Source organism: Eulemur rufifrons, chromosome 1 (genome assembly GCF_041146395.1).
Source record: "Eulemur rufifrons isolate Redbay chromosome 1, OSU_ERuf_1, whole genome shotgun sequence".
In the NCBI taxonomy this organism is placed as follows: domain Eukaryota; kingdom Metazoa; phylum Chordata; class Mammalia; order Primates; family Lemuridae; genus Eulemur; species Eulemur rufifrons.
In genome coordinates, this window is record NC_090983.1 from 51,371,369 (window position 1) to 51,397,796 (window position 26,428).

At 47.3% G+C, this 26,428-nt stretch overlaps 2 protein-coding genes across 2 annotated transcripts; both read right to left on the reverse strand.

The window, feature by feature from the left end:
* Window positions 1-2,918: 2,918 nt before the first annotated feature.
* Window positions 2,919-5,169, reverse strand: HOXD1 (homeobox D1). Its single transcript, XM_069470509.1, has 2 exons — window positions 4,383-5,169; window positions 2,919-4,042 (listed from the first exon to the last, which is right to left on the reverse strand). Exons 1-2 carry the CDS (start codon window positions 5,035-5,037, stop codon window positions 3,708-3,710), a joined length of 990 nt encoding a protein of 329 aa, XP_069326610.1. The 5' UTR covers window positions 5,038-5,169; the 3' UTR covers window positions 2,919-3,707.
* Window positions 5,170-19,886: 14,717 nt separating this feature from the next.
* Window positions 19,887-22,976, reverse strand: HOXD3 (homeobox D3). The gene is made up of 2 exons (XM_069470519.1): window positions 22,436-22,976; window positions 19,887-20,644 (listed from the first exon to the last, which is right to left on the reverse strand). Exons 1-2 carry the CDS (start codon window positions 22,974-22,976, stop codon window positions 19,887-19,889), a joined length of 1,299 nt encoding a protein of 432 aa, XP_069326620.1.
* Between the last annotated feature and the right edge of the window lie 3,452 nt (window positions 22,977-26,428).

Genomic DNA, 26,428 nt, shown 5'->3' on the forward strand with positions numbered 1-26,428 from the left:
GTAATGTTGAAATCTTTATAAGCTAAATAACAGACTTTCCTTTTATACTAATGTTTACGATTTCTTTCCTCTTGGTTCATTATAGAACTTAAACAGTTTCTATCGAAATTACATTGTTGAATGTCAAGTATAACTCAAGAAGCAATTACAAAGGAGATACTCACATGGAGCTATCTGAATATTTGTTGCATGTTCATGTCTTGGAAACATGATAAAGAGATAAAAACCATGAAAATCTTTATTTCTATGTAGATGGAGATTTATGATTATTTGTGAGATATGTCCACTATGGTTTCACTTTAAAACCACAAATAAAGTTTTAACAATGGGCATTTTTCTTGTTGAGAGGTCTGTGGTCAGACTAAACATCTCTCTGAACCTGATTAGATCCTGAGGTTTTCAAATTCAATATTCTGCAGAGATAGAGCATTTCTTTGGCCATAGAAATAATTAAGAACTTCAGAGCTAATGCAACTCTCCTGAGCCTGCTTCTTTTTTCTGATGACATGATAATCATACATAACCTCTTCTGGTTCTGGTCATATTTGGGATTGAGGTAGAATAAATCACAGACAATTAATCTTTAGAAAATCTAGGTGACTTTGCTTTAAGTTTTTATATCAACAAGGCTTTCATTTGCTAGTACTCAAGTTATGGAAATTTTGTATATTATTTAATGCTTTTTCCTCAGTCCCAATTATGTTGAATCCAGAAAAACAGACACATGGTCATTATGTGAATACAAAAGACAAAGGAATATTGAATAGTTAATTATACAATAGCCAGAACTGTCCACTGTGTATTCATTCTTGTAACAGATCGCTAGAGGGTGAATTAGCATATTTAGTTTGCAATCTTGTAAAATAAAAATGGGATTGTTTGAGCAGTATCAGAGTTTACGTAGTAACCTCATCCTTCATGGAGATCTGACTCAAAATAACACAAGGCTCTGAATAATGGGAAAGGAAATGCTCTGTAAATGATCCACAGGAGCTAGGTAACTCTACTGACAAAATGTATTTGACAATGTCTAAAATTCACTCTCCTTGTATAAACACAGTGTCACTGTAATACTACAGACCACTTTTGTTTTCTTAGAACCAAACTCACTTCAGATGATAGGCCAAAAACAAAATATGAAGAAGTCATTGAATTGTTTCTGTAGCATTTTCATTGCTGGAGGGGGGAACTCCAGAGGTCACCTAGTTCATCCCCATCTCCAGCCAGGACTCTTCCTAATACTGAATATAGCTGTATAGTGATCTGCATTAAGAAAGCTTTTAGGGATCCCTGGGGTTGGTCAAAAAATAGCTAATATTGGCCTGATTCATAGAACAGCACTATGCGAATGTCAAAATAACCGCCCTCATCAAGGAAGACATCCATCAGGGCTGTTAAGTGCTAGTACTAGCTTCAAAAGGAAAAGCTTCATTTTCTCAAAGAAAAGGGTGGTAGATTAAGGAAATGACCAAGCCAGTGTTGGTATTTTTTTGTTTCGGTGTTCATTTGAATGCTTATCAAAAAGGAAACATTGTCATGTCAAAGACCACTGCAAGGGAAGCCCAGAGGTGGCTGGAAATGAACAGATCACAAGTCCTTTAACAAGTTATTTCAAATAGCTGTAGAGCTGGGGGAGTTGGGGTGGGGGTGGGGGTGGGGGGCTGTTGTTTTGAACAAAATCTGATTAACATCAAGTTATTGAAGGGCAGATAATGAAACATAAGAATAATATTGACAGACCTGCTTTTTAAGTGGTATTTTTCCCTCTAATCAGCTGAGTTTGTTAGAGCTGATAATTTTATTTCTTCAACTCCATTAAACTGTGAGTACAAAGGACAAGACTTTACATGTAATTTACATCTTTTAAGACAACTAATCACATTGCTGTTTTGTAGGAAAAGTAATCCTTCACAGTCGTTTAGACTTCTGAATTATTAGATTCAGAGCATTGGAATCTAGAAATCTAGCTCAAAGGAGAGCTGAGGTTGTTATTTGGATTATTTGGGCCTTTAAGCCTTTTTGTTGAACTGGAAAACAATTTAAAACATAACTATAAAGTGAGGAAAATGATCTACCCCGACAATTATCTCAAGTAACCACTTGATTTTGTGTGTAAGTACAAAATATTGTATTTTTTTTCATATTTGTATAAAGTTGCATAAAGCTGGTCAGCTGTGGGTACCTCCAAGGATGAGAAATGGGAGGTTAGGTGGAAATAAGATTAGAGAAAGGGGTTGGTGTTTTTTTTTTTTTTAACTACATATCCTCTTGCCAACTTTCAAATTTTGTCTTTGTACCTCTTTCAAAGAATTCATTTGAAAATATTTCATTTTTAAAACCAGAAAGGCACTGTCTATGCTCTCAGCCAGATGCTCAGTCTGGTATAAGAAGAAAATTCTGACTATTGGCCTCTTCAGTCTCCTTTGTAACTCTTGACTTTGGAAATGGAAATTCAGCCACTGAGAGCTTCTTGATGTGCAGCTTCCTTTCTCAGAGAACACTAACCAAGAAACAAAGTCTTCAGGTCACCTTTCCTCTTCCTTTTTTGAGGACAGGAGATAAAAGAACATGGAGATCTCCCTGAGGTGTCTTAGCTTTACAACATTCCCACAGTGGGCACCTAACCCGTGAGTTAGTGTGCAGTCTCCACAACCACTATAAAACTAGGGCACTTAAGGAAAGGAAAGTATTTCTTTAGTTACTTGGATATTTGGCAGAGTGCTTTTCTCCTCTTAAACTGCTCAGATAATTGTCCATAACTTGCTGTGTGTGTGCATAACCTGTAAGAAGTGTTACTTTTAAAGGTTATCAATGTAAACGAACTCTTGTAGCATGATCAAGAAATTCCAAATAGAGGAAACAATCAATTTTAAAGAAAGAATCAAGATAAAAAAGAGTATAAGGAAGAGAAGAGAGTAGCATATTCTGTAATTTTTATTACAAAAAAGTTAAAACCCTTTACATGCTATGACATTAAATGTCATATATACGTTGATTGCAAGCAAACTTTTTAAAAAATATACATACTGTATATATTTACATTCAAGTTGGAATAACTGATGTCAAGGTGTAGTTCAGGTTTTAACCCTAACCCACCCTGTAGATTTGTTCAGCTAGTAACTACAAACAGCGATTGTATCTTCACTCAGGCACATGGAGAGGTAGAAACTGCTTTTGAAAGAACAAACAAAAATAAAACTGGAGTGCAAATGTGAAGATCATCATTGAAGCAGCTTAGCTACATCAAGGAGACCCTAACTAGCTTTGGTCATCTCAAGAAGCTGAATACATGTAGCCTTGTCCTTTAAATTAAAACCAGAAAAACTGGGCAGGTGCTCTTCTGAGCACATCAGAGGGTGGGCAGAATTCAGCAATCAATGGTCTGCCACTCTGTACCCAAGAATTGCATATGACTAAGTTAGGCAACATAGCAGCAGAGCTGGGCTGGGAGTTAGGCACCTTTTCCCTGATAGGACACAAAAAATACCCAAACAAGTGGCTTGCAAGACAGCAAATTAATATCTGTACATACAGCCTAGAACTCAGAAGCCAACTAAGATACTTCATTTCCCAAGGGAAATCCCTACTGATTTCTGCCCTTGCCCACCTCGGTCTTAAACTGAGCTCCTAAGTCTAGATAGGGGTGGGGTGAGGGGGGTGACCTGTGATTTTTTCAGGCCAAGGTTTCTTAGCCTCAATACCGGACCTCAGGAAGGCTCTTGGGCCTGAGATGGGCTCCGGGGGTTCTTGCCAGACTTAGTGGGACTTATTCCAGAGAGGGGAAGTTGGAGGGAGGCCACAGGGGTGGCTGTGCCCAGAAGCCCTTCTCGTTCCCTTTTCTTCTGTTTCATCCTGCGGTTCTGAAACCAGATTTTGACTTGGGTGTCATTCAGCTGCAAGCAGTTGGCGATCTCGATGCGTCGGGCTCGAGTTAAGTATTTATTGAAATGAAATTCTTTTTCCAGTTCTGTCAGTTGCTTGGTGCTGAAATTCGTGCGGATCGCGCTGGAAGGGTTGGCGGCTCCATAGTCGGCGAATTTGCCTGCAACATAAAGACAAGGCGTCAGCGGGACAAGGTGACGCTAAGACAGAACATGAGCGACCAGTGGGGCTAGAGTTAGAATCAAAGTCACAGCTGCGCCAGGAGAAACGCTCCACGAAGAGCTCCTTTCTGTAATTTTCTCAATACCTGGCACGTTTTCTGAGCCTGCACTCAGGGGATGCGCTATGGAATTCTGCTTTAATAACGCCCAGGAACGCGTTTCCTCGATAAAACCAAACTGCTGTCTAGGAAGACAGCGGCAACGCGCTCCCAGTGCAATTCCGCGGAGGAGACTCCATCCCCAACCCCTCGTGCCTCCGTCCAAGGCCCACGTACTTACTTTTCTTAGGGGCGTTCCTCTTCACTTTCATCCACTCAAACGTGCTGAAGGCGGCGGGGAAGCCAGAGGCAGGAGAGACGGACTTGGGATAGGCGCCTGGGGCCGGGGACGCGGTCTGAAAGGCCCCAGGGCGGCCGTCGGCTGGCTCTTTGAGACACGCGGGGAAGGGGCCAGGCTCGCCAAAGGCCGCGTAATCCACCTGGCCGCTGAGGAGGAAGGAGCCGCTGCCGGAGAAGACGGCCGAAGTGGCGTAGTGGACGTGCCCGTCGTCGGCCGCCCTCCCGGGCGCGCCGGACAAGTCGTAAGCGGGGCCAGACCCCAGGAAGCCGAAGTCAGCGCCCCCCGCCGCTGCCGCCGCGGCAGGTGCGGCGCCCGGCTCGTAGGCACCCTCCAGGGTGCACGGCGAGTACCTGGGCGCTGCCGAGGGCGGCGCGGGTGGCTGCGCGGGGGTGGCCGGGGGCGCAGGCGCTGGTCGGGCGGCGGCCAGGGGCAGACAGCTGATGAAGGCGCCGTCGCCGCTGCCCAGGGGGAATGCGGGCTGCAGGGCCACGGGTCGGGCGTCGGCGCGGCAGAACTTGGGTGCGAAGCTGAGCACTTCGCCGCTGACCCCACCGCCGCTGCCGCCGCACGACACGTACTCCAGGTAGGAGCTCATGCTTCCAGCCCGCCCTCCTGAGGGCGCAGGCCAGGGCCGGGGTGGGGAACCTGGCAGGCGCTGGGCAGGACGCCGCCGTCTGCGCCGCTCCGCCGGCCCTCTCTACCCGAGCTGCCCTCGCCGAGCCATGGCGAGCCAGCCGGAGGTAAATAGTGGCCTAATATACCGGCGGGGGCGGCCACGTGGCGCTACCCAGCCAATGGGCGGCTTCTCCGCACGGCCCGGTTCCGACTGGCGCGCGGCTCCTAGCGCCTGCCCCGCCGCCAACTTAGCCAAACCAGGCGAGGGCCGCCGCCCAGCGCCGCCCAGCCCGGAGGAGAGGCGCCGCGGCCCAGGGGCTGGCCGGGGAAAGGCGGGGCGAGAACGCAGGAAGCCTGCTCCTCGGACAGGTATTGGGCGAGGTTGGGGGAGAAAGGCAGGGCTGGCCGCTCGGGTGATGGCCAGGGGGATGGAGGGGGGAGGGCGGCTTCTGCTCTTCTGGATCCGTGGGTGGCTAGTCCCTCGGGGGCGGCTCGTAGGCGCCGCGGTGTGGAAGGGGTTAATCGGGAGCATGGCGCTCCGCCTGTGGGGATTGCTCCTAGTCCTTCTCCAGAGAAGGTAAAGTTATTCCTCTTCCCTTTTTCTGAGTCCTGTGCGTTTTCAGTTTTCTTGGCACTGATGTCATCTCCCTCCTAAACCTAGAGCAGATGTTTGGTTTTCCCTCTTTCCCCTCTTCCCTACTGCCCACGGGACTACATTTTACGCTGTAAGTGCTGTGTGGCTAGCGCGGGACAAAATCTTCACTTTTTGACTGTTTTCTTTTCACGTTACTTCACAGCATTCCCTTCAGCTTCTCCCACCCTTTGTAATTTGTGGAGGCATGATGAGAGCCAGTGTTGTAGTGCCAGGTTTTGATTTGGACAGAAGATAAAGTTTCTGCTTTGTGGGGACATGTAGCAGATTTCCCCCTCTGACCGGGTTGTCAATAAAGAATCCACCGTCGTGGTGGAACATTCGTTGTGCTCCTATTTGGGAGGCTGGCACAGACACGGTGCTTGCTAGGGAGGGTGCAAAGCCTTCCCAGGGATGGGTCATATCTCAGAGGTTTGGACGGCCTTGTACCTCGAAGCAATTAAAGCTTCTGTTCCATCAGATAAGTGCTGTGTCGTCTCTTGCGAGTGAAATCTGAGGGCTCACAATGTTAATGGGCTCACGTCTTTCCCTTGATAATAGGGTTTGTTTACTGAGTACAGAGAGTCGGGAAATAAAAGTGCAATTGGCACAGGAAATGAAGAGTAGAGAGATTACAAAGAGAAGCTGTACATTGACAATCATTCCAACTTCCTTGGGTATTTCTTGTAATGTTTCCCTTTTTAGGGCTGTAAGAAAATAAATTAAATAAATAGAAGTTATTTACACACAGTAGTAATGAAAGATAGTGGTTTCCTAAAAGAAAATGAAAGACACTCTAAAGAGTCTACTCTTAGCTTATTCAAGTGCCCTTGAAAACTTGATCTATTACAGCCTGTTACGGTTACCAAGGTTTTATTATTGTTTTACTGATCCACTTGTCCTGAAAGAGCAATTGAGCCCTTGCCTAAAGTCTCACTCTGAGGAAATCTGGAGAATAAGAGCCATCACAGTCCAGGGAGCAAGTTCCTTATGGGGATGTGGACTTGTGAATAAACTGAGCCAAAAGTATGGACTGTTGGTGAGGCTGAAGTTGAGCCAAGATGGGGAAGGGTAGGGGTGGACACCTAGGAATGAGCTCAAAGCCAAAAGAGTCTGTGGTTCCCGCACTACTGGAGTCTCTGAGTTTGATTGGGAGATAGAATCCTGTGCTGAAAATAGCCCTTCAAGTTTGATTTTGCTACTTTTGTCCTGTGCCCAATCAAATGACAAGGGTCCTAAATAGTTTTTAAGAAGAGAAAAATAAAGGTTCTTCCCTAGCACCCTGGTCAGGAAATGACAGAGCTCTCTGGAGCTAGCTCAGCCTTCAAATGTAGATGCATTTCTTCACTGCCCTCCTTCTGTGCCATTAACGCAAAAATGCAGAAGTATCAGCAAATAAGATGGTGCTGAGTTCACAATGACCCTCCTCCCCCCTTGACTAGATTATAATAGGCAGTTTTTACTGCAAGATATCCCAGCTCTCACAGTCCTCTCTCAGATGGTACTTGTCCTGTCACAACTCCTAAACCCAGAGGCCCTATGGGTCAAGAAGGAAGTCTGGCTTTATAAACCTTTTTGGGAAAGATATCCTGGTGGCTGCAACCCATGGGTTAAGACAGAAAAGCCAGCCTGATTGTTTGGCAAGTCTGACGGAAACCCATCAAATTTAAGAGCCTTTTCTCTAAGGTTTCAGATAAAATAGGCAGCCTAGGTGCCTTGGCAAATGTCATGCAACAAAGACTACGTTTTTTCTGCTAAGTGTTTTGGGCAAAGTTTGGGTCCTTCCTGACACAATTAAGCCTTGACTTTGATGTACTCATGAGCTATCCATACTATTTCCCTCAAGCGGAAATTTTGGAGATTTAGCCTTTGCTGAGGGAAGAAAGTATCCTAAAAGAGTGAGTTTTTTTTTTTTTTTTTTTTAATTTCAGACCCAATAGCAGTTCACTGATAATTGCACACAAAAAGCTACATTCTGTTGATCCTTCTCTCCACTCCCTTTAATCTCCAAATCCTTGGCATATCCCACACCTTGGAGCTCAGAGTTGGCATCTCCACTCTGGGGCTGCTTCCTCATTTACTAAGGTTAGAAGTCAAGACTCTGGTCATCTCATACTCAGATTGAACAGATGTTTGCCAAGGATTTATTTTATTTTATAAGGACATTTTCTTAGGGAAAGGTTAGGCTGGGGAAAAAGACATTTTCAAACCAAAAGAACAAGAGATTCATTTCTGCCGCAGGTCTTAGCTACATTATAAATCTACTCTAGAATAATCTTCATTTATAATTCTCTAAGGAGAAATTGGAAGATATTATTTAGGGGAAATGTAGGAAGATGTGAATATATTAGGATACTTTTAGTAATTTTAAAGTTTGTCTCTTAGATGTTCACAGGGTATGGGAGAAACGTCTTACTAATTTTATTACTTGTCAAGCCCTGAATTCCCAAGGGTCACTTGCCCTGCTGGGTCCTGGTGCTGAGTTCTCTGTGGGAGGTGACAGCAGAAGGGCCTGATTTCCAGGTTGTGTTTGATGTAGGAATGCTTTGAAATCTCTCCCATCCTGCTCGCCACAGCAGCCACTCCCTACCCACTCTCCTCCCCCATTACTACCTTTCTCTCCCATTCTAATAGCAAACTTCTTTTCTACAAACAGAAGTGATGAAGGGTGGCAGTCTGGTCTTCTGTGTGTTGAAAGTTGTTCCCAAGAATCCCCTGGCAACCACCCTCCACACGCCCCACTATGTTACCCCTTGGATACACTGGAGCACATTAAAACTCTTGGCTCCAAAACCCTAAAGTATAGGAAATCTCTTGTTTTGGAGGTGAAAAAGAGGGAGTATCATTTCTCTTAAACCACATTAAGAGAAAATTTAGGTGAAGATGCCATTCTCTGTAGCATCCTTTATTCATCCTAGAATGGAAATGGAGATGAAATGGGTTCTAAGGACAGGAATTTTAAATCTTTTGGAAGTCTGATAACATGACCCTCCCTGAGGAAAACAGTTAAAAGTCAAGCTATTGCTTGGCACATGGTAGGCATTCAATAAATGTTTGTTGGACAGAAATAAAAAATGGACAGAATGGTGTGTCTTTACCATGACTCATACTGGCTAAAGGATATCTTTAGATCATTGGTTCCCAAAACCACTTTGTGTGGGTGGGAATCACCATAGAACCTTGTTTAAAATCTCAGGTTCTGGACAGGCATGGTGGCTCACACCTATAATCCCAGAACTTTGGGAGGCTGAGGTGGGAGAATTCGAGACCAGCCTGAGCAACATAGCAAGACCCCATCACTACAAAAAAATTTTTTTTAATTAGCCAGGTGTGGTGGTGCATGCCTGTAGTCCTAGCTACTCAGGAGGCTGAGGTGAAAGGATTACTGGAGCCCAGGAGTTTGAGGTTACAGTAAACTATGATTGTGCCACTGCACTCCATCTTGGGTGACAGAGTGATACCCCTGTCTCTACCAAAAAAAAAAGGAGGAGGAGGAGGAGGAGGAGGAAGAGGAAGAGGAAGAGGAAGAAAGAAGAAGAAAAGTTCAAGTGCCTTGGTCCATCCCCAGAAATTTTAATCCAATAGGTCTGACTCAGGAATCTTTATTTTTAACAAGCCTCTTGGGTGATCCTAAAGCAAAGTTCTTCAGAAATACACTGAAAATTTTTGCTTTAGGAGTTGGGGTGGGGAGGGGGCAGTGTAGGGAAAAAGGAGATGTTTGTGTGGAAGGGACCATGAACAGTAAGAGGTCATGGCTAGCTGGTCCATGAGTATAACCTGAAACGTATCCAGAAGTCTGTTGGGTGGCAGGGCAGAGATGGCAAGCTCAAACTTAGGTCCCATTGGGCTGAAGTTCCAGAAAATATCCTTAAAAGTAGTTTAGTAGGAAGTTTCCCAAGTTTTGCTGACCAATTAGTGCTTTGCAGAGACAGCTCACTTCTGCTTCTTGCCATTTCCCTAGTCTTGGCTTTGATGACACCAGTGTGGTGGGAAGGGAAAGAAATTTATCTCTTCCAGTCTTCAAAGAAAATTTCAAGTGGTTCTGAGGCAGTGGTAAGAAGGAAGGAGTTGGGAATGGGGATCTCAAGAGGGAGGATTCAACTCTGTTTTCCTTCCATCTTTCCCAAATTGTCTGGAATGTGCATGTGAGCCCCAGGGATCCAGAGGGGGCCAAATGTTCTTTGACATAAGCTGTAACCTTCCTCTGCCTAAAGGCTGACCTTTCACAGCCTAAGATGTCAAAACCAAAAGGCACCTTGAGATAAGATACATCAATTTTAGAGGGAAGTCACTTTACTCAGAGGTTAAATAGTAAAGCCACCCTGCAAAAATGGAACCACCTTGATTCTCCTGACTCTCCACAGTCTGTTGCCTTTGCATAGTCTGCAAAGAGGGAGAAGTAAGGCAGCCACTCCTGTGCGCTGTGGCAGGCCTCCATCCTGAGCAAGCAGAGCAGTCAGTGTTCAAGGAAGCACCCTCACTTCTGGGAGAGCACACAGTCAGTGGGACTGACTGAGAGACCTGCTGCCCTCCTCTTGGGATTTGTTTGCTAAACCTGTAGACCAGACTTCTGCAGCCCCACCATGAGCTAATTCTACAAGACAGGGCTGAGAGATGCACCTGGGTCCCCATCCCCTTTACCACCAAGCAAGGGTAAAGAATCCCCTCATTTCCTGGGTTGATCAGCATCAAGGCCCTGTGGGGACAAAACAAGAGGTGTCCGATTAATTTCACTGGATAGAGCAAGTACAAATAAGGACATGTATGAATACATGCAGGCACACCCAGGTCAGCTACACTTGTACTATTTGTTGTTGTTGTTCTTCATTTATTTTTAAAATAGGTAATAAATTTAAATTGACATGGTCCAAGATTGAAAGGGTACAAAGGGCTATGCATTGAAAAATGTTTCTCTCTTGTCTGTAGCCACCTGGTTCCCCTTCACATAGGCAATCAGTTTTATTAGTTTCTTGTCTATCTTTCCAGAGATACTTTTTACCTGAACAATTCTCTCTCTCTCTCTCTCTCTCTCACACACACACATATATATAATCTCCCTACAGTTTTTTACACAAATGGTAGGATGCTCAACAGACTCTTTTGCACCATGTTTTCCCCCCTATTGTATGTTGAAGACCATTCCATATAAATACACGTAGAACTTCCTGGTTTATTTTTACAACTTCATGCTGTTCTGTATACACTGACCACAATTTATTTATATAGCCAGTCCCTATTGATGGGCAATTAATTTGTTTTCAATCTTTTGCTATTGGAAACACATAGTCAAGCTTTTTTTTTTAACCTATTAGAAAAATTCCTGTCAGTGAACTTACTTAGTCAAAAGGTATGTGCACTGGAGGTTTTAATACGTTTAGCCAATCTACACTCCATAGAAGCGAATCAATTTACACTTCTACAAGCAACATATGAGAGTTCCTGTTCCTCACACCCTTGCCCAATCAGTGGGATATTAAAGTTTTTGATTTTTGCCAAACTGGTAAGTGGAAAATAATACTTTCTATTTATCTTCATAGCATCTCCCTAAATGTCATTATTCTTTATTTGATCCTTTCATAATTCTGTTTTATAAATGATAATACACAGATAAGATAAACAACTTGCTGTAGTCACACCCAGTGTGAATGGCCAAAGTCAGATGTCTAACACTCTTTCCTATACTACAATGTTCCACACAGAGCTGAAGGAGCTTCAAAAGAGAGTGGGTGGTTTCAAGCATTTCCTGAAAAACACATGATTAAAAAAAAAAAAAAGCTTTCTGACATCTGCTAAGAGGCCTTCTCTTTAGTGGTCTGATACCAAGACCACATTTCTGCATGAATTCTCCAGAGAGTAGCCCTCAAAAGCAGAGGGCCTCTGATTAGCAATCTGATCTGACCTAGTCCTAAGCGTTAGCTTGGATTCAATATCTGGGAAGCAGTAGGGTGTTGCTTTAATTTCCCTGAGACTTATTTCTCACTGGCCACCAGGGATCTAAGTGTTAATCAGCATGGTGGGAGTGAGGGTATGTTTTCCCTAGGTTTTAGCTTTATGTACACTCACTTGGACCCAGTGAAGGTAATAATACCTAACATACACACACACACACACACACACACACACACACACAGAGCTCTAATGATAAACCTATGATGTAGATATTTTTATTGACTGTTTCACTGATGAAACTGAAGTCCAGAAAGATTAAGTGGATTGCTTAGGGTCACACAATGTATCAGTAGCAAAGCAGAAAATACAATGTAGACCTGAAACTGAACTCATTAGATTCCCCTGCAAAGTCTTCTCTTCTCCCTCTATTCATTTTGGTGAATGGCCTGACTATCCACTCAGGCCCTCAAACCTAGGGATTAGCATCCACAACTCCTCTTTTACTCATCCAATTGATTGTGAATTCCACCCCCTAAATATCTTTCTCTTCATCCTTATTAGTTCCTCTCTGCTGAATTGTTGCAGGAGCCTCCTTTTTTGTTCTTCTTGCCTCCTCTTTCTCTTTTCTCCAGTCAGACACAACATCCCCAAGAAATAGCTTTTGAAATACATAACTTCAAGTCTCAGCTTAAACCTTCAGTGGTTCCCCACTGCCTATGGAATAGGTCCAGACTCCTTTTTATGAACCTTATACGACTCCCACTCCAAACTACTCTCTTCTAAGGAGACCTTGCTCTCTTCCCTGCTTGCCTTTGCATGAATTGCTCTCTCTGCCTGGTATATCCTTCCCTCCTTGGCCTGAAAAACTCTTATACTTTAGGAAGCCAAATTTACATCCTCTGAAAATCCTTTTTTGACATTACAGTACTTAGTGGCTCCTGTTTATTTCAGGATCATTTTGACCACACCTGTTACAGCACCCATTCCATTGTTTGAGGATTCATTATTTCTCTCCCTGCCAGATTGAAGAGCACAAACCATTAGTGACTCATCTTTGTATCCCAGAGCCCAGCACAGTGCAAACAGGAGCTGTTCGGTGGGTATTGGTGAAAGCCATGGGGGGAGGGATAGACTTAACCAAGGACAACGGGACCAGTATTTTCATTGCTTAATGAGTTCAGGACACTGTGTGAGCCTTAATTCTTCAGTTTATATCTATCTGAAGCAAAATGATAGAACATTTCTCTGAAGCAAATTAATTTCTACCCAAGGGGATGGAGAGAGAGAAGGCTGACGGGGAGAGAGGACAAAGCTAGAACTTTCTGTCCTTCAGGGGCTGTTTCCTGTGGGCTGAGGCAACAGATTAACTAAATGTTAGAAACATCTCAGCTGATGTCCCCCAGCAAATATGGAAAAGGGGGACTAGGCCAGAACTTTGTTAGGATTTACAAACAGGACAGCATGTACCACTCCAGAGGGGGTGTAAGAATGCCTCACCTCTCACTCCTGCTGTGAACAGCTCCAGGGCTAATGACTGCCCCCAGAAACCTGCAGAGTCTATTCCTTTGTGGTATTTCTAAACGAAACTAAAAGAGCTGAAATTAAAATACTCGAGTCTTTCCTGCACACTAGAAAAGAGAGGAGAGGCATATCACTGTGGTTGGTGTTTTAAGTATATTTTTATTGTTGTTTCAAATACCATTCAAGTTTAGTTCCAAGTTCAACAGCAGTCTTACCCTGCTTACTCCCACACAAATACTCCTGCAGGTAGACAGATAGGTGCCTTAAATAAAATACTGTTTGTAAGAACTTTCCTTTGGGATTTTTCTTGCCCTGCCTTCCAAGATGGATTCCTCCCTTTCTGGGGGTAGAGCAGCGTTTAAGGGTGTTACTTGGACAAGCAAGAGGTGTGTTGGGGACAGGAGAATGCAGGGTCACTGTGGGTCAGGGGCGGGCTTAGGTGCAGGCGTGTTGAGAAGTCCCTGGGCGCCCTGGGTAAGCTGAGGCAGGGGCTGGCGGGCGGCAGTGCTTGCGGCCCGTGTGAGGAAGTGACCCGCCAGCCCTTCCCTCGGGCCTCGCGCTGCCCTGGCTACGTCACTCCCCGGCGGGCACCGGGCGGCGGGTCGCGCGCCCTGCGTTAGAGCTCAGCCTGCTCGCCTGCGTCTCCCCCGCTTGCGGTTTCTGGTCGGATCCCAGCTGGCCCAGACATGCTCTGAAGTAGGAGGAACTGCTGTCTAGCGAAAAGTGCACACCGGGTGATTGATGAACTCTTAATAGGACAAACCTCTCCCGCTCCCCATCCTAGACAGACGCACACAGAGAAATCCTCCACCCCAGCCCCTCCCCAGGCCTCCTAGAGGGCGAGAGGAGATGTGGCCGCCAGCCCTTAGGGTGACTAACTCACCTTTTGTCTTTCCGAAAGTGTTCCAGGTGGATTGAGGCCCACCCACCTGCCCGCCTGTAGCCTAGCTGCTTGCGCGCGCGCGTCACGCGCGTCACACGGCGGGGGCGCGGACTCGAGAGGGCCTTTGTGCTGCGCGCCCGCCAGACCGTCCTGGGAGGCGGCAGCTTTTGTTCCCGGCGGGGGCCAGAGGCGTTCAGACTCGAGTTCCACGTCAGCCCCTTCCCCAGATTGTCCCCAGGTCTGAGGACAGGTCAGGACTTCCTTTATGTGTCCTCTGCAGGCGGCAGGGGTGGCGTCGTCAGTGCCCCAAAGTATAGCAGAAGTGGTGAGGGACCCTTGTACCAGCTCCTTAGAGCTCAGCTCACCCGACCCACTTTTCCACTTGGCCTTTGCGGAGGTGGTGGAGGAGGGGAATGGTATTTGTACCGCAGCGCTGTGAACAATAGAGCCATCAAAAGGCCTTCTCAAATGTCAGGGATACTCCTCGCCCAACAAGCCCCCGTGGCCTGGTTTTAAAGCCTGCTATCCAGATAAAAACACACTGTCTGTATCAGAGCTCTCCATGAATCCCTCTTTAAATTAGGGTCTTCTCCCTCTGGCCCTGAGGTTAAAACCCTACTTCTTTTGTGATTTTCCTGATATTATCCTTACATAAAAATTATCCAGATTAGCCATAGGAACTACTCAAGGCATTTTGCTGCATAATCTAGAACAAGAAGACTCATGCAAATAGCTTATACCTTACAGATCTCCAGGGGACCCTTCACCTGCCTCTGCCACTGCAAATGACTGGACATCCATCTACCCTGGCTCTTCCCTCGTGTGTGGGAATCTTTTGTGCACTGTGCTTCATGCTGGACCTGGTCTGAAAATGGGCCCTTGGATTGTCTTTGTATTTTCTAACTTGCCAAAGTGGGTGTGAGACCCGAGGGAAGTATTCAGGAATGGGCTTTAGGCCAGGTACATAAATCCATTTGACACCAACCTTGGACCCCAAAGATAAGGGCATTTGTGCTGGAGTAGAAAACAAAGGCATGATGAGAACTAACATTTCATCCTCTGTGATGATCCTTTCCATTCACCATCCTTTCTCTCCAGCACCATCAATGCAGTAGGTTCAGAGAACTCACCTACCCAGTGTTTTTTTTCCTCTCCATACAGTCATTTGCAAGAGAGATCTTGGAGCCAGCCATCACAGCTGGTAAAGGCTTGGCTGGTGACAGCCCAGTCTAGGAATAAGTAGGCCTGCTCCCCTGAGCCTTAAGTACGTACCCTCTCTGGGAAGTTGCAGTACCCTGAAGTGGTCAGGTCATAGGCCTGTGGAGACAAGGCCTTCTGCCTCTTCTTGCCTTCACAAAATTCTGTTCTTCCTATTCTTTTCTTTCAGTTTCTGAAAAAAGGACCAAAGTAATGCCAAGAACTCCCAGATGAAGAGGACCTTCCTAGACCTGTTACTGGAATTAACCACTTCTTGACATGAGAAGGAAGTTTCAGCTAATTCTCAGGATAAAGTCAAAATGGGCCTGTGACAGTCCCTTGAATACTGAAGGTGTAAACAAGCTTCTGGCTCCCCCAGGTCAAGCACAGGAACACTTCTTATTAGAATGAAGGGCTACTTTGTTATTCAATCATACACCCACACACATCCTCTTCAGCTTCCCTAATGAAAAACCTCAACAGATGGAGAGCCTGAGCTCCAATCCTCCTAGCTGAGAAGATGCACTTCACTCAAGGGCCAGGGGGCTGGTACAGACTGGGGAAGGGAGAAGGGACAAACAGCTTGTATAGGTAATCACTATCTTTTAATACTCCTTAAGGATAGAAATTTGAAAAATCTTGTTCAGCAAGGTTAGCAGCCTCTGGGGCCTTGGAAACCAATTTGGCTGATGTGTCTCTGATAGGGACTAGGCTTGGGGCTGCACTGAGGGGAACGTACTTGCTCTATATTCTCTCCTCTCTCATTTGAAGGCCTGTACAAAGAGATGGTACAAATGGATGGTTAACTTAATGATTCCATCAGAGGCGGATTTTTCTCTGTCAGGTTCCTGGATGAGGCTGAGCTCTGAAAGCGAAGAGGCAGAATATGTACTGAATTGCCCTTTCTTCCCTCCTCACCAGTGGCCAGGACTACTCTCCAGGCCTTTCCTCTGCTTCTTCCCTATCCCCCCTGGCTAGTTCAATTGGGTCTCAGCACTTCACTCCAGGCTGGGTCCTGAGTTTTTCCTGGTTGCAAAGAAAGCTCTGCCTCTGCCTAAATCTCTTTCCTATCCCCACCTCCCATTTTGCAACAGGCCATTCTGGCTGCCCCATTGCTATACTGCCTTAATTCATACTTGATTGCCTGGACAGAACAGCCAGGAACGTCCAAACGACTGCCACCCCTCACACAGGGGTCTGGGCTCCTGGCCCTCACCTCTTTCTTAAACCTCAGGGGGGCCCCACAACCTCTCTGATCCTCGCCTCTCCCAAAGCGGACTCTTTAAGAAAAGAGCAGAGCTGGCCAAGGCCTGAGCCAAAAATCCATTTCTTTTCCTGGGGCAAATGAAGTAGACCTCCCAGAGACCAAAGCCTGGGGCGAGGCCTTGGCCCCGCGCTGCCTTTGTATGGCCTCTCCCGCCGCGGAACCCGTGGCGCCTTGCACACAATGGCGCGGCTGCTGTGGGCAGAGCTGGCTGCTCCGGGACACTCTCAACCCAGCTCCTGGTGGCAAGGCTTCGAGCAGCCTCGAGGCCTTGGTGAGCTTCCCTACTGCCTCCCCTCCCAGCACCCGTACGGGGAGAGACACGGACTCGGGTGGAGGTTGCCTTCCCCCACCAACTTCCCCCTTCCCGCTGCGGGTCCTCCCGGAGAGGAGAGGCCTGGGTCCTAGGCACTATGGCTGGGCCGTCCTCCCCTCCCCCATTCTCTTCTTTCTCCGGCTTCTCTGAAGCCCGAGAGGGAGGAGGCAGGCGCCTCCGCCCGTAGAGCAGCTATTGTGACCTTCCCCCGAAGAGCGGGAACCCAGCCGAGTGTATACCGCCGGCGGTGGCGGGGGTGGAGGCGACTGTGTGAGCAAACTCGGGTGCAGAGGGGGTGGCACCGGGAAATAAATAAAGGTTTGCAACCTCGGGCAGTTGGGCCCTTCAGAGGGCATTTGGTTGTGTTTAGACTCGGGTGCTTCCTAACACTAATTGCAGGCTCAAGAGGAGGGGAATTTATGGCGAAGGCCAAGGCGGCTTGTTTATAATTTATGAAGTTTTAAATGGCTGTGCCGCGGGCCCCAGCACTCGCCCGGGCGGGCAGGCGCGCAGGAACGCTCCCTCCCATGACTTGCCACCACCCCCACCCGCACCCGGAGTGACCGAGTGTGCCCATCAGATGACTCTCATGCCAATGGCAGGAACGGATCCGAGCCATTCTCAGGAGTCTTAGGAACCTCCAGAGGCGGGAGAGAGCCGCAGATTTGGTCCAAGCCCTCACCCCATTCCAGAAGAGGGCCTGGGGAGGCTGCGGCTGCCTGGAGAGGGAGCCCCCAACCCCTCACTTCCTTGGAGCCTGAGTGCGAGAGGAAGCTGATGTCAACCGGGCTAGACACTGTTTAAAGTCTAATCCATGAAACCCTAAGCCGCAAATGACACTTGGGGTTTTGCAGACACCCGCAGACTCAGCAGATACTCCTGCGGTAACACACCGAGCTGGAAAACGCCTGGAGCCATGATGCATTATGTATTTTTATTATTATTTATGGTAGGAAGAGGAGATGAGGGAAAAACTGGGCTGAATCTAAGCAGCCTGACAATTCATCTATTTAATATTTAGCCAGTTAAGAAAGGTAGTTGTAATCCCTGCAAGGCAGCTAGCTCTTCTTTGATTTCCCTAGTAGCTTAAAAAATAATTTCTTACAAGACAATTAGAAATTTTGCCTATGGATGCAAATTTTATAGAAAACAATGTTAAGCCTTGAAAGTGGGTAAAATATGCCTTCGATTGAAGTCATTTATTCTGTTGATACACTTCTACAACATGTATACTTTAAACCTGCTCAGATAAAGTGAAATTTAGCAAAAGGATATCCCCTCCCGCCCCAATCTAACATGCCATTTAAAAAACAGCACAAAGGAACAAGGAAACTAAATATTATTTTGAGCCATGATTACTTAGCGAAACACAAACATCCAAATAGAAACGATTGTTGTTCCACCAGAAGATCAGAAGTTAAATTATTTCCACACAATAGGAAATTCACCTCGTGTCACCGGGTATGTAGTAGGAGTTGCAGTATTTGTCAAACCAAATAGAGATGCGTGGGCTGACTTTGCTGAAATACAAAAGAATTGAACCTTATCTGAAGGCGTTTTTCTAAGTGGTCCCTTCCAAAAAAGCGGGTAAGTTGTCCACCCCTAGCTGAAGCCATGATAATATTTACAAAATGGTTAAAAAACCTTGAGACATTTTTGCCCGTTTTGTACAAAGAAGCAGGAGTAAACAAGGTGTTTACACTTGTTATGTTCCATTAATGAAACTTTTATTTCTTTACATCTTGGGGAAGGTTTGTTTTCTTTAGAAATGAATTAATGACCACTACAATGCAAGAATTTTTGACAGCATTTCCTAGAGAAAAGGCTTAGGTGTGTATCTCCAAATAATGATTTCTTTTTTGGCACCTTAGCTTTTTCATAGCTCAATTCTTCTTATGACTTCTCTTATGTCTTTGATTGTCAGTTTTCTTTCAAAGATTTTGTTTTATTACTGAATGCAGAAAAGTGATCCCTGGCCTCCCCAATGTAAAAGTCGATTGTGTCTAGAAAGAGGGCGTTAGGAAACAGCAAAGCAGGCACCGCTTTGAAAAAGCTCTATCCAAGTCATCCTGCCCAGAACCTTTCTAGGTTTGCATCCTCATTTTCCCCCTTAATTTCAACAGCTGGAAAGTAATAAAGTATCCCCAGAATCAATCTGTGAACTAGATCCCAAAGAAATAAAATAATTTTTTCGAAGGGTCAGTCTATTACCGGGCCTTCCATGGGGATTGTGCGAAAGGTAAAGGCATAGCGTGATCTGCTTGCAAGTGTGCGTGATTAACACAAATACACTTCCGACTGAGAAATTTTTTTATTCTAAATATTTGTTCAAATAGTACCAGACAATTTGAAATCAATAAACTGTGTCGAATGGCGAGGGCTATAGCTGTTGAGAACTGACTAATGTGTGTCTTGCCAGGCCACCGGGTTTCCTGACTCTCTACCCATGAAGGACAATTTGTGATCTTAATCCTTTACATCAACTACAAACACCAGCCACAGTTACAACTGTTCAAAACTACTCTCTCAACTAGTTCAGACCAATGGGACTAAAGAGGTGAAATGTGGCCCCAAGGCCTAGGAGCGCGTTCCTAAACTCGGCTGGAGAAATCTACAAATATACACATAAATACATTCAGACAAGGATAAATAATCAGGGAAACGAAATGATTCGCTTCAAATAAATACAGAGAGTTTAGTCCGATGCAATCCTTACGGGACGGGAAGGAGCGTATAAATTAAGGTCTCCGAAACTAAGCTAGACGAGGGCCAGGACCAGGGCTCTCAGGGATCTGATCCCTCTGCAGGGCACGCCACCGATGGGTCTCAGACTTACCTTTGGGACACCATTACCAGATTAGAGTCCCTCGGTCCGCAGTACGTGGCACTGTCAGGCTTACAGGGGAGGATCCTTGCGGCTGATTTATGGCGAGTCACCCAAAGGAGGAGGCGCATGGAGGGAAGGCTGGTCGCCTGGACCTCTGCCGCTGGAGCCCTGAGACCCGGGAGGCAGCGGCAGGGCCAGAGCGGGGGAGGGGGTCCCCAGCTGCCCCGCGGGCCCCGCCCGCCACCCCCACCACCAAAGCAGGAGAGGTAATTGAGCCGCGAGTTCGGGCTGGCGGCAGCTGCTACAGATGCGTCAGTTTGGGGGCCTCGGGCAGGCGTCCCTGAGACGAGTGGTGGGCCGAGAGATCTGTGTAGGTGGGATGAGGGTCGCACGGTCCATGGTGGTGGTTGCCAGGAATCTGCGCGGCGCAACTGTAGTCCACGCTGGCCGACGACGGGTGCGAGAGGTGGCCCAGGTTGAAGACAGGCCCGGACGCGGGCGCCATGGAGTCGACGAAGTTGCCGCCCACGTACACGGGACTGCCCTGCAGGTTGGCGCTGGCAAAACCGCCGCCGTTGCTCGCCATGGGGTGGGGCTCGAACTCCGGCGCCGCGTAGCGCTTCTGCTGTGGCAGGCAGCTGCTGAGCGGCGCCGTGTAGGCGGCCAGGCCGTACATATTGGGCTGCGATTTGGCGAAAGCGGGCGGCGAGGGCGCGTCGTAGGCCAGGCCGGGCACGGGCGGCAGCTGGCCCGAGTAGGCCACGTGGCCAGCGGCGCCGCCGAGCGGAGGGCTGCGCTCTGGGGACTGGCCAGCCGGCGAGTGCAGGATGCCCTTGGCCTTCTGGTCCTTCTTGTACTTCATGCGTCTGTTCTGGAACCAGATCTTGATCTGGCGTTCGGTGAGATTCAGCAGGTTGGCCATCTCCACACGGCGTGGCCGGCACAAGTAGCGGTTGAAGTGGAATTCTTTTTCCAACTCTACCAGCTGCGCACTCGTGTACGCCGTGCGTACCCGCTTGGACGCTGGGCCCGGCGGGCTCTTGTCCTCGCAGCTCTCTCCTGGGCAGGGAGGAAGAGAGAGGGGGCGCTGAGCGAGGAGGAAGAGAGGTGCTTTCCTGGTTCCTTTTTCCTCCTCCCTTCTCCCCCCCAATCCAGGCTAGAGCGGGGAGGGGGCGTTTGAGAGGTACAATTCCAAGGGGGAACTCACCTCCTCCTCAGGCTTACCTGCCAGTCGCACCTGAAACCTCCATCTGCTTTGTGAGAACTGATTCACTGTGCCCACCCTCTCCCCTCCAGCCTAGCCCATCATCTCATCTCCACCCAAAGGCCATGAAGGAGTTTAATGAGAGACTAGGAGCAGCTGGTAAGGCCTCCCCCCCCCCAACCCTGTCAAAGAAGGGCCAGACTTCTTTGAGCACTCCTCCCAGCCTCTGCTGCTGGGGGTGGAGAGCAGGGAGGAGGAAGCAGCTCCATCCCTCCTTGCTTAGGGACTGGCTCCTAGGCAAAGCACCCCCCAGGGAACAAAGAATGAAGGTGGGGATCTTGGTACCTCACTCCAGCCCAGCAGCACCTGAAGGCAGGGAGGTGACAGACCAAAAAAAATACTGCCCTGGAGTTTTAGGGGGGGTCTAAGGCCAGGCTAGAAGCATTTGGAGTATTGCAGTGCTGGGAGCAGCAGCCTCAACACTGGCTTCTACTAGCCCTGCCACCTCTCAGCTGCTTGTCCACTCCCTTCCTGGGAAGACAAATGGATTTCTCCTGGGAGGGAGGGCCTGAGCCTGCAGCTAAGGAGGGAAGGGCAGGAAAAGGAGCTTGCAGGCAGGATGATGCCTTCCCCTTAGGATCAGCAGCCCCAGAGAGCATCAGGCAAACCAGACACCTGATAAAAAGCCACATCCCAGGCCTCAAACCAGCCCTGGACCTGGAAGCAAGTTCGTATACCTGAAGATAAACCATATCAGAGAACACAAGGGCAGAAAATTTCAGGAACCAAGCAGTCTGAGCAGAGAGGAGGAGGAGGCTTCAGAGCTCCTGTCCATCCCTGTTTTCATCCATACACACTGGAGCTAGAGAAGACCTTCTCAACTCTAGGGTACCCCTTCCAAGAAGAGAGATCCAAAACTGCTCTTGTCTCCCAGAACATCCTCTCCCTCTAGGATATACACCTCCCCATTGCAGATTTGCTGGAGTGGGGAGAAATGGGCTGGGGCAGGTCAAGTGGAGTCTCATGGTTGTGCCTTGCAGGCCCTGGAATCAGACTAGTTGTCTTCAAATCTACCACTTTGCAGTTTCGTGATCTTGGGCAAGCTGCTTATCATTTCTAACGGTTTCCTTATTTGTAAAATGAGAATGTTATACCTACCTCAAAAGATTCTTTGGAAAATTTAATTAGTTAATGCTTATAAAGTACTTGGCATGGTTCTTGACATATTGCTCCTTAGACTTGACTTACTAATTTGAAGGAGTGGGATTCATGTGGTACAGGCTATATAACCACCTAGGCTTGGGGATTATAACACCTGTCTTCAAATTTTGAAAAGCTATTGGGTGGAAAATGGAGCTGAGTTATGACTAGCAGCCCCGGAAAACAGATGTCAGTTTAAGGAAGAGCTCTATATTAATAACTGTGAGACCTCTCCAGCAATGGCACCAGCTGCCTGGAATGGAAGTGAACACCCTATCACTGCAAGGGCATGACCCCAATCAGAGACACTAAAAAGGAAGGACATTTCAGCATGAGCAAGAGTATAGAGATTTGGCTTCCAAGGTTGCACTCCCAGCCATGACTGGGGCTTCCTGGAGTCAGTCTGGAGGGGCCTTGGTCCAGGGTGAGCCATCTCAGAGAGCTACCTGCAGTGGCACAGCTGTTCTTCTGCTTGGAGTTCTGTCGAGACTCTTTCATCCAGGGGAAGATCTGCTTGCTGATGGTGGCTGAGGAGCTAGAAGCACTGGGTCCCCCTTTGGGCTTCTTGGCAGGCACTCCACCTCCAGGATTGGGGGGTGAAGATGGGGGCAGGGTTGGTGGTGGAGGAGGGGGTTGTGGTGGCTGCTGCTCTGAGTTCAGACCTGGAGGCTGGCTGCCACCACCCGCACCCTGGCTGTTCCCAGTGCCAGGCCGCATGCAGCTACCATTGAGTTCAGCTCCCTTGTGGGCTTGGGCTCGAAGAGGTGCAGAGCTCTGGATGGAGCAGGCAGAACCTGGGTAATCAGCGTCCAGTGAGTTGGCAGCAGCAGGGGGTGGGTAGGGCTGATGAGGGTTGCTATAGCCATAAGTGTCAGTGGCTTTGCTGTAGCCATAGCCTCCGAACAATCCTGGGTTTTCATAGTAAGCAGCCTTCTGCATTGTGCACTCAGGAAGCTCCAGGGCCTGCTGACCCTGCTCAAATAACATTGACTACCACTGTCTCCTTCACGGCCACCTCCAATGTCTTCAGAATGCTGAGAGAGCTGGGCCAACCCCCAGGCTCCAGGTTACCTGCTGAGAAGAAAAGTGAGACGCCCAGAGGGACTGTCATTGGCAAGACCAGTCAATGCAGAAGAAGTAGCCCATGCTCTCTGCTTCCCACCCATTTCATGGGCAGGAGAGGGGGGATGGGCAAGGTGCTGGTTCTGGGATTTATCTGAACCCTTAGAAAAGTCAGAAGGAATTTTTCCTAAATTTCAGAAAAGACCTTTTCTTTAGCTCAACTCCAGCAAGGGAAGAGGCTTCCCTCTACCCTAGATGCATTTTTTTCCCTTCAAAATTGTCCATTAGCCTTTGAACCTGTGTAGAAAAGCACTTATGGCTTCATACATTTTACTTGCTGATACTCCCACTAAACTGTGAGCTCCTTGCAGGCAAGGACTGTGTCATTCATCTGTATATTCCTACCATTCAGCCCAGTGTCCTGCATGTAGCAAATGCAATAAATGCTTGTTGAATGAGTGGATGAATAAATGGATCAATCAGTCAATCACTGGGTCATCACAGGGTTTTGATAGGTAAAAGTAAGCCCTATAACACAATGAGAACAGAAAGAACTCAAAAAAAAAAAAAAAAAAACCTCCCCCACCTGATTTCAAAATCACAGCATGTTTAATGAACGTTCAGATGGTCCACTTTGCGATGACAGGGTGAGAGTCAGCCCAGTTAGCTCTGTGGGTCAGCACTGTGAAGTCTACAATGTAGAAAACTAGGCGATAAAAACCAAGAAGAAGACTTCCAGACTTATTTTGAGGCTAGAAAATGTTTCTTCTCTTTCATCTACATTTTTCTAGACCCTTTACTTTATCCTCCCACTACTTTTAAATGGATACCACTGGAAATGGGTGAAAAGATTTAGAATTTGAAATGCATGGAACATGGGTGAATAGAGAATGCTTTAAAACTTTATCATTTTTACCCTGGGTCTATTGTATAAATAGATGTTATTATTGACCTCCGCTCTGGACCATCTATTCAACCCTACCTCCTACCCAACCCACAGCCAATAAGAGAACCTCTCATGACATGATGAATGGGCCCAGAATTAGAAAAAGAAAAAAAAAAAAAAACTAAGAAATATTCTACTCCTTTTGTATCCCGTGACTCTGGATGGGGGTTTCCCGTCTCCCTCTTCCTCCCCACTTCTTCTGAAAGGCTCCTAAGGAGTTAAAGTATAACTAATACCACTCAATCACTTTTGTCTGTTTGATAAAGAAAACTCATAGGTCAGCTCCGTAGTCTTAATTCTTGATCTCTCTTTTAGGCAGCTTTCCTTCCCAGAAACTCTCCCTGGCTTCCATCCTGGTCATTATGATGCACCACATTATCTAGATAGCTTATGTGGCCTAATGAAGTTGACCACAGGTACCAAAACCACTTGTTTGTCCGCTCATTTTCCCTCCACTTTCACCTGAGAGCCTAACTCAATTTTTTAAATTCTTCAAATTAGTTTTTGTTTGTTAGGCAGTTTTCTTGCTCATTGTGTTTTATAATATAAGTGAATATGCCATTTATCTTAATGAAGAACGGGCCCTTTTCAATGGGGTATCTTAATACTAAGATGTTATGTTGTAGGAATTGTTTCTGCTGGTGTTCTTAAATGTATGCAGTTAGGAATCTACCTAACAAAGCTGGACTTAATCTTTCTTTTGATTAATTTTCTATATCTTTCCCTGTTAATGTTACTGAATATCAAATAGACAGCTATATCCTCATCCTGTGACTAATATTTACATGTGTTTGCCCCAAGAGAGACACTCTGGGTTTGGGTAAGTTCTGAGCTTTTCTGGGATTCTGTTTCCAGTCTTAATGGTCAGGATGTCTAAATGGTCACACCAGACACTCAGACCACCAGAACTTGCTGCTGCTTCTGTCATTCCATTTACAACTGTGGAAGCAAAACATCCCCCCTCCTGCCTCCCAAGTTGACCAAGTTTATCTTTATAGGTTGACTAGTCACATTAAAATAGGTTCTTTAGGAACTGACCAGATCTTTGAGAAAGATGGCTTTACATATGTATTTGTTCCTATGGCATATACCTAGAAAAAGTTGTGTACAGACCTCTAAAGTAAAATACTAGTTTCTTGACTAACCACAGTCTGTTTTCCTGCCTGTTTATATTGTCTTAAGAAATTTTCAGGCCCACTCAATGATGATCTACTACCTTAAAGTCCATTTCCCCAAAAGCAAGTGCTGGCTGCAGGCAGTGCTGTCTTCAATGGGAAGGGCTTTGCAGTCCCCCAAAAATACAGCACCCCAAAGAAGCCACCTCTCTTAAAACAAAACCTGAGAACATTGTTACAAAACTGGTAAAAAGGCTTATTTCTTTCCAGAAATCCCTACTCCTTGTGAACTCTGCTTGAACCTAAAAAGCAGGAACGGGTCATAAATCACTTGGACAATGGTCAACTGTTCAGTGGCTCATCTTTTCGACGCCCCCCCCCCTTTTTTTTAAAGGCTTTCTTTTCTCGCCCTTTGGTACCTTTGCTCATTTGGGTTCCAAGATCCAAATGCCTTGGGGTGAAGACGGGCCGGTGTAGGGGGAGGGGCGGTCGAGCCCAGCTCCACAATTCTTCGAAGCCCTCAGCTGCCTTTTCTCTCCCTTCTCCTTCTCTCCACCCCCTAAGCCCGGGAAACTGGCCCGGGCCATGCCCTGCCCCTCCTGGGGAAGGGCGGCCAAATGGGGTCTGGCTCGCCCTTTCTTGCGGTTCCGGGAAGTTGCCCAATTCAGCTCGGAGGCCCAGCCATAGGCCTGGAATACAGTGCCAAACGGTCTCCCATCGGAAAGGAGGCATCCTCTGAGCGACCACCACCCGCTCCCCCGGCCGCGCTTGCCCGCTGCGCCCGCTGCGCCTACGAAGCAGCGCAGCCCTGATACTTGCTCACTGCACTTAATTCTGCCCGGGATCAATACCTAATATGATACCGAATAAATAAAGGGCGCTCACAGCGGCCAGGGGACGGGGTTATTAAGCAGCTGGAGCTCTCACGGTGCATATCAATGCACCTGTCATTGTGGTTTGTAACAAAATTTATGACTGCGACCACGGCGGCAGTAAACGCTTCAGTAAGGAATGAAAAGAAAAACACTTTCCAAGGCCCAGCACTTTTCAGAAGTGGAAAGCAGGCTCTGCGTAGGAGGCAGCGCAGCAAAAGAATTCCCTACTCCGCACTTTTCCCGCTCGCGCACCCTGTGAGCAGCGGGATTATATAAAGTGGCCGGCGCTCGCCTCCGCTAGCAGCTCTGCTTCGCCACCAGAGTCAGGACCGGACGCACGCTTCCTCGCCGAGGACCGAAGACCTGCTGCCGCCACGGCCTCGGACGCCAGGAGGCTTGCTGGATGCACCGCGCGGACACCGGCCCGGCGCTCGCTTGCCC

Excerpts from the sequence above, each read along its gene's own strand:
- HOXD1 (XM_069470509.1), bottom strand. The coding sequence starts at position 5,037 with ATGAGCTCCTACCTGGAGTACGTGTCGTGCGGCGGCAGCGGCGGTGGG. Across the intron at positions 4,043-4,382 it reads GAGGAACGCCCCTAAGAAAA|GCAAATTCGCCGACTATGGA; the intron begins GTAAGTACGTGG and ends TTTATGTTGCAG.
- HOXD3 (XM_069470519.1), bottom strand. The coding sequence starts at position 22,976 with ATGTTATTTGAGCAGGGTCAGCAGGCCCTGGAGCTTCCTGAGTGCACA. Across the intron at positions 20,645-22,435 it reads GAACAGCTGTGCCACTGCAG|GAGAGAGCTGCGAGGACAAG; the intron begins GTAGCTCTCTGA and ends CTCCCTGCCCAG.